At 40.1% G+C, this 12,007-nt stretch overlaps 1 protein-coding gene across 4 annotated transcripts in view; it reads left to right on the top strand.

Annotated features, from left to right (window-relative positions):
• MYO16 (myosin XVI) overlaps nt 1–12,007 on the top strand; it is a 505,283-nt gene that overhangs the window by 437,748 nt on the left and 55,528 nt on the right. For all 4 annotated transcript variants that reach the window (XM_084879972.1, XM_084879970.1, XM_084879971.1 and 1 more), the window contains one exon: nt 2,082–3,212. In XM_084879972.1, coding sequence (XP_084736098.1) covers nt 2,082–3,212 — 1,131 coding nt within the window. The remainder of the gene's footprint in view (nt 1–2,081; nt 3,213–12,007) is intronic.

Here is a 12,007-nt window from a genome sequence, read left to right as displayed (position 1 = left end):
TGGAGTTAACTCAGGAAATTAAAATTGGAACTGCCTTATGACCCAGCAATTCCACTTCTGGGAATATATCCAAAGAAACCTGAAACACTAATTTGAAAGAATATCTGTAGCTTATGTTCATTGCAGTGTTATTTACAATAGCCAATATTTTAAAGCAGCCCAAGTGCCCATCAGTAGATGAGTGGATAAAAATCTCTGGTACATTTACACAATGGAATACTACTCAGTCTTAAAAAAGCCTTTAATCTCATCCATTTTACTTTATTATCTCCTCCAACCTGGGGACATTTACTGATGTCATATGTGCTGTCATAGTGAGAGAAAAATTTGTCTGCCTTAAGTAACTCAAGGACTCAGAAAAGTTATATACGTTTCTATCAATAATTCTTACAGTAAAATGCCAAATTAGTAACATAGTTTAAGATTTTTGAGTTTTGATATGTCAGTAAAACTTAATGTAATTTCCTAAAATCTCAATTTTTAGTGAAATTTTGTTTATTTAGTAAATATATATTTTAATTTATAATAAACTATATCAGAAAATAAATCTTGGAATTTTTTAAACTTCAGTTTCAGTAAATGTTTTAAAATCGTATCTAAATAGTTTTTCTGCCTCTTTTAAAATTAGTTGTTACTAATATGCTGATTTGTTTTTCTAAATATTTTCCTTTTTTTCAACTAAAGAAATTTCCACTTTAGAAGTTCATAGTTTTATATATAATTAATTACATATAATTCATATGAGAGAAAAAGAGAGGAAGGGAGAGAGAGAGGGAGAAACATCAATTTGTTTTCCTTTCATTTGTTGATTCTTGTATGTGCCCTGGATCAGCCTGAAACCTTGGTGTATCTTTAATGACTGCTCTAACCAACTGAGTACCTGGCTAGCGCTAGAAGTTCTAGTATTTATAGAACTAAATAAAATATTATATTTAATAATTTTCTTATTAAATATGTGTTTCTGTTAATAATTCAAATATGCTGATTATTTATACAATTCACCGTTGGCATCATTTCAATAACAAAGTTCTTTAACAAAACAATCATCTCTTTATGCTTATAGGCATTTTGTTTTGTACATTTCATACCCTTTAAATAATCAAGCTTACTCATTTCCTACAGAAAGCATCTATTTGCCACTGACTAGCTAATTTGCTTCTTCCCCCTTGCTTTCCATTTTCTCATCTCTAAAGCCCCGGGGACCAGTTCAGCCTGTTCTGATGTCACACCTTTATCAGACCCTAAAAATACAGCTGTGGGTGGGTTCCTGCAGCTGCTCTGAAGTGTGCTCTCCTGCTGCATGGCTGTATCCCTGGGCACTTCCGGTTTGCAGGTGGCTGACAATCCCTGGACCCTTTATGGTCCACTTAATGTCTTGCTTCCTGAAGTTATCCTGAGGCTCTGAGATCAAAACTTCCTTTCTAGACTGCTTCTCTTCTGCCTTCATGGTTGCCCAGAAAGAAACTCACTGCAGACTGATTCATATGCCTTTCAGCATAATGATTATTACTTGTCTCATTTTTTATTCTTATAAGTATATTTCCAGTAGGACATGATCTCACTCATCTAGGGGAAATGGTGAACATAGACTGATGAACAAGAACAGACCCAGAGATAAGACCATGGGTCAGTCTGTTGGATCTCAAAGGGAGGGTGGGGATAAAAGGGAGAGATCAACCAAAGGACTTATGTGCACACATATGAGCCTAACCAGTGGTCAAGGACAATTAAGGGGTGGGGGCATGAGTAGGCATGGGGATGGGGGATTGGAATGAGGGGGTTAAAGACAAATATGTGATACCTTAATCAATTAAAAAATTAAAACAAAACAAAACTTTTCTGTTGGCAGTCTTGAGAAGTGTTGGCTGAGCTAGGGTCATGGGAGAGGTGGTGTTGACCGTAGGGGAGATACAGGCCTTTGTCTTGATCCCTGGGGATTTGCAGGAGCCCAGTGGGCAAGGGCAGCGCCCCCCTCTATCCCCCCCCCCCCCAACCACCACCACCACCAGCACCAGTCAGTCCTGTGCTGGTTTGGCCCTGAGGTCTTGCTAACACCTCCCTGTCTGTCCATCTGCCTCCAGTTCTCACCCGGCCCAGGCCGCACAGCGATGACTACAGCACCATGAAGAAGATCCCCCCTCGGAAGCCAAAGCGGAGTCCCCACACCAAGCTCAGCGGCTCCTCGGAGGAGATCTCGGGGGGCGCCAGGACCGGGGCAATGGGGGTCCCGGGCATGCGGGGCAGAGCAGGGGGCCCTCCGTGCACCCCAGGGGCCATGCTGGGGATCCCCGCATCCCTTGCACCCCCCCCGCACTCTGAGACCGAGCCCTCCGAGCTGGAGCCCGTCTACATCGAGATGGTGGGCCACGCGGGGGGCAACCCGGACCAGGGGGAGGCGGTGTACGAGGAGATGAAGTACTTCGCGCCCCCGGAGGACGGGGGCAGCCGGGGGGCAGGCGCCTGGGCATCTGTGTCCCTCCCGTTACTGTGCGAGCGTCCGAGCCCCGTCACCTGGGAGGACAGAGAGGCACCGGGGCTCTGCAGAGACACCTGTGACATCCCAGCCCCCTTCCCCAACCTGCTCCCGCACCGGCCCCCGCTCCTGGTGTTCCCCCCGACCCCGGTCACCTGCTCCCCGGCCTCCGATGAATCGCCCTTGACGCCCCTGGAGGTGAAGAAGCTGCCTGTCCTGGAAACCAACCTCAAGTACCCTGTGCAGTCCGAGGGCTCCAGTCCTCTGTCGCCACAGTATCCCAAAAGCCAAAAAGGGGGAGACGGGGACAGGCCCTCGTCCCCTGGCCTCCCTGTGTTTAATGGATCTCACCAAGCCTCCCCGCCTCCCACGCCACCACCGCCTCCTGCACCACCCGCCGCTGCTGCCCACCGCCACTTCACCTTCGAGGCGGGCGCAATGCACCCCGGAAAGGTGGCCACCAACCCAGATCTGTCCAAAGGGCAGCAGAAGCCGAACTCTGCTCCCGCTGCTGCAGGCCCCTGCAGCTCTTTCTGCAAGGCTCCCCATTCCCCCGGGAAGGCCGCAGCTAGAGTGGACCCCAGGAAGGCCAACTCCAACGCCTCCTCTCCAGTCCCCTACAGCCCTCCCAGCTCCAGGCCCCTCAGCAGCCCTCTGGATGAGCTCACCAGCCTCTTCAACTCCGGAAGGAGCGTGCTTCGGAGGTCTGCAGCGGGAAGAAAGATCAGGGAGCCCGAAGGTATGCAAACAGAAGCTTATCCCTTTTTTGCTCCTTGAGATGGATGATGGATGAAGGATGATGATGCATAGATGGATGGATGTTGGGGGATATAGATGTACAGATATACACATCTATATGCATTTTATAAAATATATACGTAATTTAAATAATGCTTAAGGTGATTGTGGAAGTCATTCAGAGAGAAATTTTATGCAACCAATATCGCCAAATAATAAAGTATGAATATTTCCATTTTTCAGATGAAGGCTCATGATATAAAAATGCATAGCATTAAAACTAGATTCAGTAAATTCATATGAGTTGATATGTGTTAGAGCAACGTTCAATTTTAGCTATTGATTATTTCCCCCCTCTAACAATACTTCTTTAGACCACGGAATTGGTATTTTTGCAACATTCTACATTGTCAGTTCCCATTTGGTTTACATTTCAGTACTGACTCCTGTCTGTCCTCCTGTCTTGCTGTCTGTCTTGCTTCCACTCCTGGTTTCCGGGATGATTACCTATTCAATTACTATCTTACATGTGATATTGCTCACATTTGTATTGTTTTGTATAAATGACTTTCTTCTGCTCATATTTCACTTGAGGAACATTTAACCCGGTTCTACTAAATCTGTGTCTTCTCAGCCTAAGGCTTGGTTTGCTCTGACAGTCCACTCAAGTGTGCTCAGTGCCATGATGTTGCAGCCTGAATGTATGTATGTATGTATATATGTGCATGTGTGTGTGTGTGTGTGTGTGTATGGTGTTCATAAAAGCAAAATGTAACTAACAACAACAGAAAAAGCCAATCTTAAGTAACCACATGCTACTGCATTCAGATGAAGTTGCCTTTATTTGCCAAAGGTTTCATTTTGGCAGATTCTGTAAGGGAAGGGGGGCGGGGCCATTAACCAAGGAACTTATATACATATGTGCATAACCCATGGGCACAGACAATAGTGTGGTGAAGGCCTGGGGGTGGGGTGGGAGTAAGGTAGAGGAGGTCAATGTGGGGGGGGGGGAGGGTATCTGTAATTCTTTCAACAATAAAGATAATTTTTAAAAAATCCTAGATATAAAATGTGGAAATATTTAAACTTCTCTATCCTATACTTTTTTAAGATTCAAAATAAATCTAAGCTCTTGTTAGGGGCTGGGAGAAGAATCTAGCCATCTTTCAAAAAAAATAATTATAAGACTTTTATAGAAATCCAGAATATTTCCCAATGTTCCATATTTTTGGAGAAAATTTGCATAAATATACAGCATCTTTTCTTTTTTCAAAACATATTTTTATTGATTTCAGAGAGGAAAAGGGAGGGTGAGAGATAGAAACCTCAATGGTGAGAGAGAATCATTGATTGGCCGCCTCCTGCATGCCCCACACTGGGGATCCAGCCTACCACCTGGGCTTGTGCCCCGACCAGGAATGAACCATGACCTCCTGGTTCATAGGTACATGCTCAACCACTGAGCCAGGCCAGCTGGGCTCAGCATCTTTTCTTTAAAGAAATTGTAGCAGGTCCCTTGAATTATGATGCTGTTAACCTGAGGTAGATGGCAACTATTAACATCCTCACTTTACAGAAATGGAAAACTTCCAGGTGAAGAGGCTAAATACCTATTTTAGGGTCTTGTGGTAGAATTGGAAGTAAAATGTTGACTTACGTTATAACATTTTATGTATTCATTAGCCTGCTCTTCCCCTAAAGAAAACTCTTAAATGTTAGCTTACATTATTTAATTAGGAAAATTCCGTTAGTTACAAAAGCTCTAGAAAATTGAAAAAGCAGTCTGAATAAGTGAAAAGTAGGTCAAGGCTAAGAACACTTAGCAAATGAATGAATAACCTACTTCCTATTTATTCTTCAGACAAGCTAATTATTTGTTTAGCTAACAATTTGTTCTTAATTATAGGCCATTAATAAATGAAATTGTACTTATAAATAGGAGAATGTTTGAATTTCACAAGTCATATGTTTCATTCCAGAGAACAAAATGGAATATAAGAGTAAAGCATTCAATGAACAAATTAGCATTTGCATTTAGAACTAAAAGTTTATTAAAACCTCATAAACCCCATTTTACTATAGATGGGACTTGGGTGAATTCTTCTTGGCTCTACTTAAGAAAGAGAAGTTAATGCATTGCTAGACAGGCCTCATCACTTGGAAAACCCTATGTCTCGAATTTAGAGCCTCATGAGAATTAACAGTGAGGCCTCTGGGCTTGGTGCATGAATTTGGTGATTGTACTTTCCTATGGCGGCCACTAACCAGTATTTGAGAACGCACATTAAAACCTCAGGTACAACATTGTTAGTTCAACTCTAAAATTATAAAACATCTATTTTTCTACTGTGGGCTTTTACAAAACTCTTTTTAATTTGAAAAGATTCCTTTGAGCCACTTAAGACTTTCTCATAAACATATAAATTAGCAACTCCTGTCCCAGCAAGGTAGCTATAATAACAAAAATACTTAGCAATGTGAGACTGGGTCATCCTCACACATCAGATCACAGGAGTTCCAACTATACAGCTGAGAACTGTGTGATTCTTGATGGGCTCTGATGTGAGAAATAAGTTTGCAAGTTTTTTGTAGTTTTTTTTTTTTTGGTGTGTGTGTGTGTGTGTGTGTGTGTGTGTGTGGCGCGCACACGCGCGTGCTGTTGTTGTTTTAAGAATGTAAAGATAAGATGTAGATGGGAAAGAAAAGTCTTAATGCTGGAGCTAATCACTGGAGCTGCTTATATGATTATTAAGGTTTATATAATTGGATCCTAAGTCAGTAATCCATTCTCTTCTGAATGAATTGAATGGCTGTTATTAATGACTTACTATAGTCTTGGGACTTCTTCTCTTTAAGGTTTTAAATCTTCTACTTTACCTGCTTTATATTTAAAGATGTTCTTATTTTCATCTGAAATAGCTTTCTTACCAAATCACCCAGTGAGTGACTAATTCACCCTCAAGGCACTTAAATTAATTACAGCTTATTTCTTATACAGTTTTGATATGGGGAACCTTTTTTTTTTTTTTCTTTCTGAAAATTTTGAAGAGGGGTTCAAAAGTTCCTCACATCTTTGGAAAGTGACCTTGAAGAAATTGAACTGCTCATTATTATCCTGCTATAGGTATTTCCAGTTAAAACATAAAATTCAATGAGTTGTGTGTAAGAAATGAGGTCCTTTGGTGTATAATTCTGCTTCATCAGTACTCTATAAACTTGAACATTATGTTCCTTAAAACAGTTAATTTTCTATAGGCGCTTAGATATTCCATTTGAGCCATAGAGAATCACACTACATCTAAGTGTCCAGGATATACCTATAGACAAAATGTGACTGTGCAGATGATAGATGTGACTGCAGCCTGAGAGGAAAGATGTGAGCAGCAAGGAGCTACAGTGCTCACTAGGCATTGTTTTAATAACCTGTTTCCTTCTCACAAGACTAAAGACACCTGCTGCTATTATCTCCATTTTACAGATGGGAAAACTAAGTCACAGACAGATTAATTTACTTCCTCAAAGTCACCCTGCTCATAAAAGACAGAGAATGACTTGGACAAAGTAATTCTGTCCCCGGTGGACAGAATTTTCTTAGCTACATACACAAGGACTGGCCTGTAGGGGGGAAAAAACAACCAAGAATAAGGTTTTAAAATTCATATTTGCTCACCTAATGTGCAGTAAGTTAAGAGTCATCCAATTTAATTGGAGAAAACTGTTCCACAAACTCAGATATGCCAAATATGTACTTTATGGCTCATGGGTGTACATATACAATTTTGGAATACCATATGGGAGTCACTTGGCTTTTAAAATTAAGAATGACTAAATGTTTAATTATCTGTGCCTTTCTAGATACAATTATTCCATCTATTCACAAAATGTTTTCCATATGTAATATGGCTAATATTATCATGCTAATTATTTCTAGTTGCCTAGTTTCAAATATTATGAGAGCAGATTCAAGAGCAAGAGAATATTCATTGTCTTGCTTAGACCACTAGGGTGCTCTATTGCTCCAAATGGCATTACATTAGCTAGTTGCATGTATCTAGAACATGAAATAAAAGAAGCATATTATTCTCCACTCATTGAAAACAATCAAGATGATAAAACATTGACAAAAATGCAGCACACCTCAGGAATCTGGAGAAGTAAGTGGAGGAGAGCCAGGCTGAATTATGGAAAAATCTGATTTACAGAATATATGTATTTTTTAATTATCTCATTGCTTTCTGATACTGTGCATCCTTAGTTTATAAGTTATAGATAGGTAGTTAAAATGATGTCAACAAAAATAACACGTAATGTTTCTTTGCAATTTGTAGCTGGCTATTAAATACGTAGTTAAACAATAGCAATTTGACATATAAATATATTTGACAAATTTAGCCTTTTTGGCATTTTTACTTAAGAATTACTTAAGTGAAAATTACTGTTAATTTCCAAATATTTTATTTTATTGCATAAACATATTGAATAAGAATGGAGGTTTTAAGTCAGAGCATTATATAAACATTTTATTTATTTTTTACAATATGTTATTTTTATTCTGCAGGGCCATTTGTTTACCAAGGAATTCTTTTTAAAGTTGGCTCAATGAAAAATTTCAACATTTACAAAAGTAGAGAGAATAGATTAATGAATTTTGTCCATGGCCAAGCCTATTTTATCTCTTCTCTTCCCAGTTCCCTCCTCCACTATTGGATTATTTTGAAGTACATCCCAATGTCAAATCAATTTATTAATAAATACTTATAAATATTTTATTATATAAGTTCTTTAGAAAAAAACCCCAAAGATTTATTATTAAGTTACTTTAGTACAGAGAGATAATTGGTGAGCATTTAATATCTCAGCCATTCCCCTAACTTCATAGTTACCCTAAAGATGCCCAAACCCACATCTCTAGCCCTGCCCCAAACTCTGAGTCACTTGTTTACCTTCCTCTGTTCATCTTCACTTGAATGGCCCACACACATCTCATACTCAACCAGGGCTAAGTTAATTCATTATCCTTTCTCTCACTCCTTCCCTGTCTATAAACTGGCATCCCTTCCACAGAACCTGTGCTTCATTCTAGTAAAAAACAAAACAAAGCAAAACAAAAAAAAAAACCCAAAAAAACAAAACAACAACAAAAAACAAACACAGAACAAACAAACAATAACAAAAAGCACGTGATGCTGCTGTTCAGGACAGAAGCCTGCCCCTAGAAGCCATGCCATCACTTTTTCATGACAGAAACAAAATAATTCTTGGGGGTTAGCTTTCCCCAAAAACAACACTGCCCTGCAAAATGTTCTACATAGGCTTTGGGACACAAACCCAGATGTGGGCAGCTGGTGCAGACTACCCCTTCTCTTACCATCCAAAAAGTGTAGAGTTCTAAGTATTGCATCTAAACAGACTTACGTATGGAAGATCAGCATTCCCAAAGACTTACAATGTCATCTTAAATTGGCATTCTCTGAGGTTTAGGTGCTTCTCTGAAAAATTAAGTACAGTTACTTATTCATTGTTTAGAAACAAGAATGCTTAAAACTCACTGAAATATCAGGGAATTACTGGCAGTAATCTCTGACTTGTTCGTGAAAAGTGTTTGTAAATTGCCATCCTCTGCTCCTGTGCTTGAGACAGAACTTTCTGCACCGTCTTCATTGAATTGCTGACACATTCTAATGAGATTGCAGAATAAGAAACTGGTCTTGCCTTATGCAATCCTGGCCATTCCATAATGGGATGCAGAGCTTGACATCCCGTAGGCTTCTTGCTTCTACAGAGGCTCTCTTAGCACTATATGCTGTGCAGAGCTGTTAATCTTTCTCACTCCCTGCAAGCTTTCTCTCTATGGTGATTTATTTGTAAGGGGTGGTGGCCCGAGGCTTCATGAAAATTATAAAGGGCGTGGACAGAACAAGCACATAGATTATGGATGTGTTGCTGTCTGCATTCCTGCCTCACGTAAAGTCTCCTTCCTGTGAAAGTAAGGCATTCCTCTGCATTCTGGAACCATTTTGAATCAATGCTAAATTCCCCTCGTTTTCCAAATGAGTAAGTCCTTTGGGAAGACAAGCTTAATATCCCCAGAGAAGCAAGTTCCCCATTTATCACTAAGTGAATTGGGCAACGATTAGCCTGCTAAAGTTTCCTTTCCTGTCATGTTAATGAACCTGGCCTTTGAAGTAAGGAGAATATATCTGTGTGAGAAAAGGGTGTTTTCACCAAGTTCTTGATCCCTGTGCAGTGACAGAAAGTATCTACATTTGGAACTTGCAGCTATACGGTGGTTCTAACTCCCCAAATATTTCATTCATCTCCACTTAGAAGGAAGCTTTCAATTTGAATAAAGTGATCATTAGCCAAGTTTACTTATATTCACAGCACAAAGCTCTTTGTCTTTCATATTAATTGGATGTTTCTAAAATGAGATTTTGATTTTAAATGCTGTAACAATTTTCTCATAATTTACAGCACCTTCTCCCTATAAATACCCAGGAATTCACACAGAGAAATTGTGCAACCAGCAGCCTGTAAATGGGACTTGCATTAACTTGTAGAGCTAATTCCCTATAGTCATTCAATAAGCCTTCGTTTAATGTAAACACAGGGCCTGTTCCTAGGAATCCAAAAAAACCAAGAAAGAAATCTTGCTTTCATAGACAGTGTAGGAGACAGACATGTTTATCAATGAGTGAAATTCTAATGGGGGAGAGAGGCTTTAGATCAGAGGTCATAAACTGTTAGTAGGTCCAGATTTGAGCCCCAAGTGGCCCCTGAACACCATCAAATGTGTACACTTGGTATCCTTACTGGCCCTTGAGAGTCTAGGAAAGTCTGGCTGAGCAGACAGGTGAGCAGGAAGAGCAATGAATAATAACAGGTGGATGGAGTTTTCCAAGTGCAGAAGTAGAATAGACATGGCAGCCAGAAGAACCAATGTGGGATAAGACATGCAGATTCAGTGTACATGGTCCTTTTAGGATACAGCTGTGAATGCTGAGGGAAAAAGAGAGAGAAGAGAAGGCACGACTTGCCTCGCATGGAATCAGAGCAGGATAAGCTTTCTGCCTGGGAGCTCCATGACGAAACCCTGGATTATCTCCGTTTGTTTCTCTTCCTCACATGGGAATTCTGTATTATTAATTTATAGGATCTCTGCTATAAAGAGTGCAAAAAGCCAGAGAAGGAAAATGAACCTAAATGATAGTGGTAATTCTAAGTTTGAGCCTGTGACCTCATTTATACTCAGAAATGCTATGGAACATTTATTAATGGTAGTGTGTCCATAATATTAACAACTAGTATTTGTAAGTGACTCTTTTCTGTTGGTGAATCATATCGACATCTCTTTCCTCCCCAAATCCTCCCCTCTCTGTCAGGCAAGTGAAGCAGGTGAACCCCTGTTACTAATGAGCAATCTGAGACTTTACGGGATTAAGTGATTTCCCCATAATCACCGAAATTAATGAGTCCCAGAGTCAGGAATCAACCATGTCTCCTTTCTCCCAAACCCTGGATTCTTTGTGTTATGTCATTCTCATTCTTCAAGCACGATTAATTTTTTTCAAATGATATCAAGTCTCAGAAAGTAATTCCTTTCTGAAGTCAAACATAAAGTAATTATCAGGAAAAGATATGGGGTAAAACTCTTTTCTCCTCTGTTGTAAATGTTCCTGAGGGACATGCATGCATAGTTTTTAGCTAAGAGGATATTTCTTTTCCTTCTCTATTCTCAGTTCTTTACAAAACTCTTTCTACACACCCATCTCACAAAGTGTCCTTTCTAATGCCAGGGACCCACAGCACACAGTTTGGGCCTGCATAATTTCTCCCATTCAAAACCATTGTTTTTGTTGTTGTTTTGTTTTGTTTTCTTTTGTTTTGTTTTTTGCCTTTATAAGGTTTTGCCAGGAAACTGAGTGGCTAATTACTGATAAGCACACACTAAAGTTGTATTCACTTGCAAAGTGCTCATCTTTCCTTAAGGAAGCATTTAACTCCAGGATGTAAGCCTCCATCATATTTGCAGGGCATCACATTCAGGACCAGCCAGAAAGGAAAGGTATGGTGATCCCTCACCTTGTTCCAGGGGCCATACTAAGATCCACACCTATGGTCAGCAGTGATGTTCAACAGGAGAAAGGCATGCATTCCAAACAGCCCTGGTTTTCTGTCTCTACAGAAACTTTCAGAAAATTAAGGCAGACATTTGTTGTTTTTTTTTCAAGTATGTAAATACGAACACAGAGATATAGGGAGAAACATGGCTCAATAAAAGAATAGTGTCAGGCCCTTCTCATGACCATGACACTTCCACTAGGCCATGCTGCTTCAATACCCTTTGAAACCCAGGAGCGAAACCAAGCAGAGATGTGACAATTAAATATTTAGATTGGCCTAATCAAAAAGTTTCCCTTCCAAGAGTATGAATTATCTTGGGAAATTACCTTAGCGTATTGGCTGTGAAACTGCAGTCTCTAGCATGCCAGTCATACCAGAGATATGTATCTTGAATAAATAGTTCATCGTTTTCGAGATGAGCCAAATGCGGCAAAGAAGCCATCTCCACTGGGGTGTTCTACACGGCATTGTCAGCGGGAGAAGAATCTATTGTACCTTGAATTCTGAAATAAAGAGACAGTCTTTTTAGAAATGGATTATCTTTCATAACCAGTAAATATTTTTCATACTACCAAGCCATTAAAGCTAGCAGCTATTGTGTAGCCTGGGTCTCTATCCTGGATTGTGAATTAGACTCCCACTGAGGCTCCAAAGAGAAGCCCAATGCTTTAT

Source organism: Pipistrellus hanaki, assembly GCF_964339955.1.
Source record: "Pipistrellus hanaki genome assembly, chromosome: 3".
Lineage (NCBI taxonomy): Eukaryota > Metazoa > Chordata > Mammalia > Chiroptera > Vespertilionidae > Pipistrellus > Pipistrellus hanaki.
Note: the sequence above shows the minus strand (reverse complement) of the source record. Positions and strands in the feature narration are given on the sequence as shown.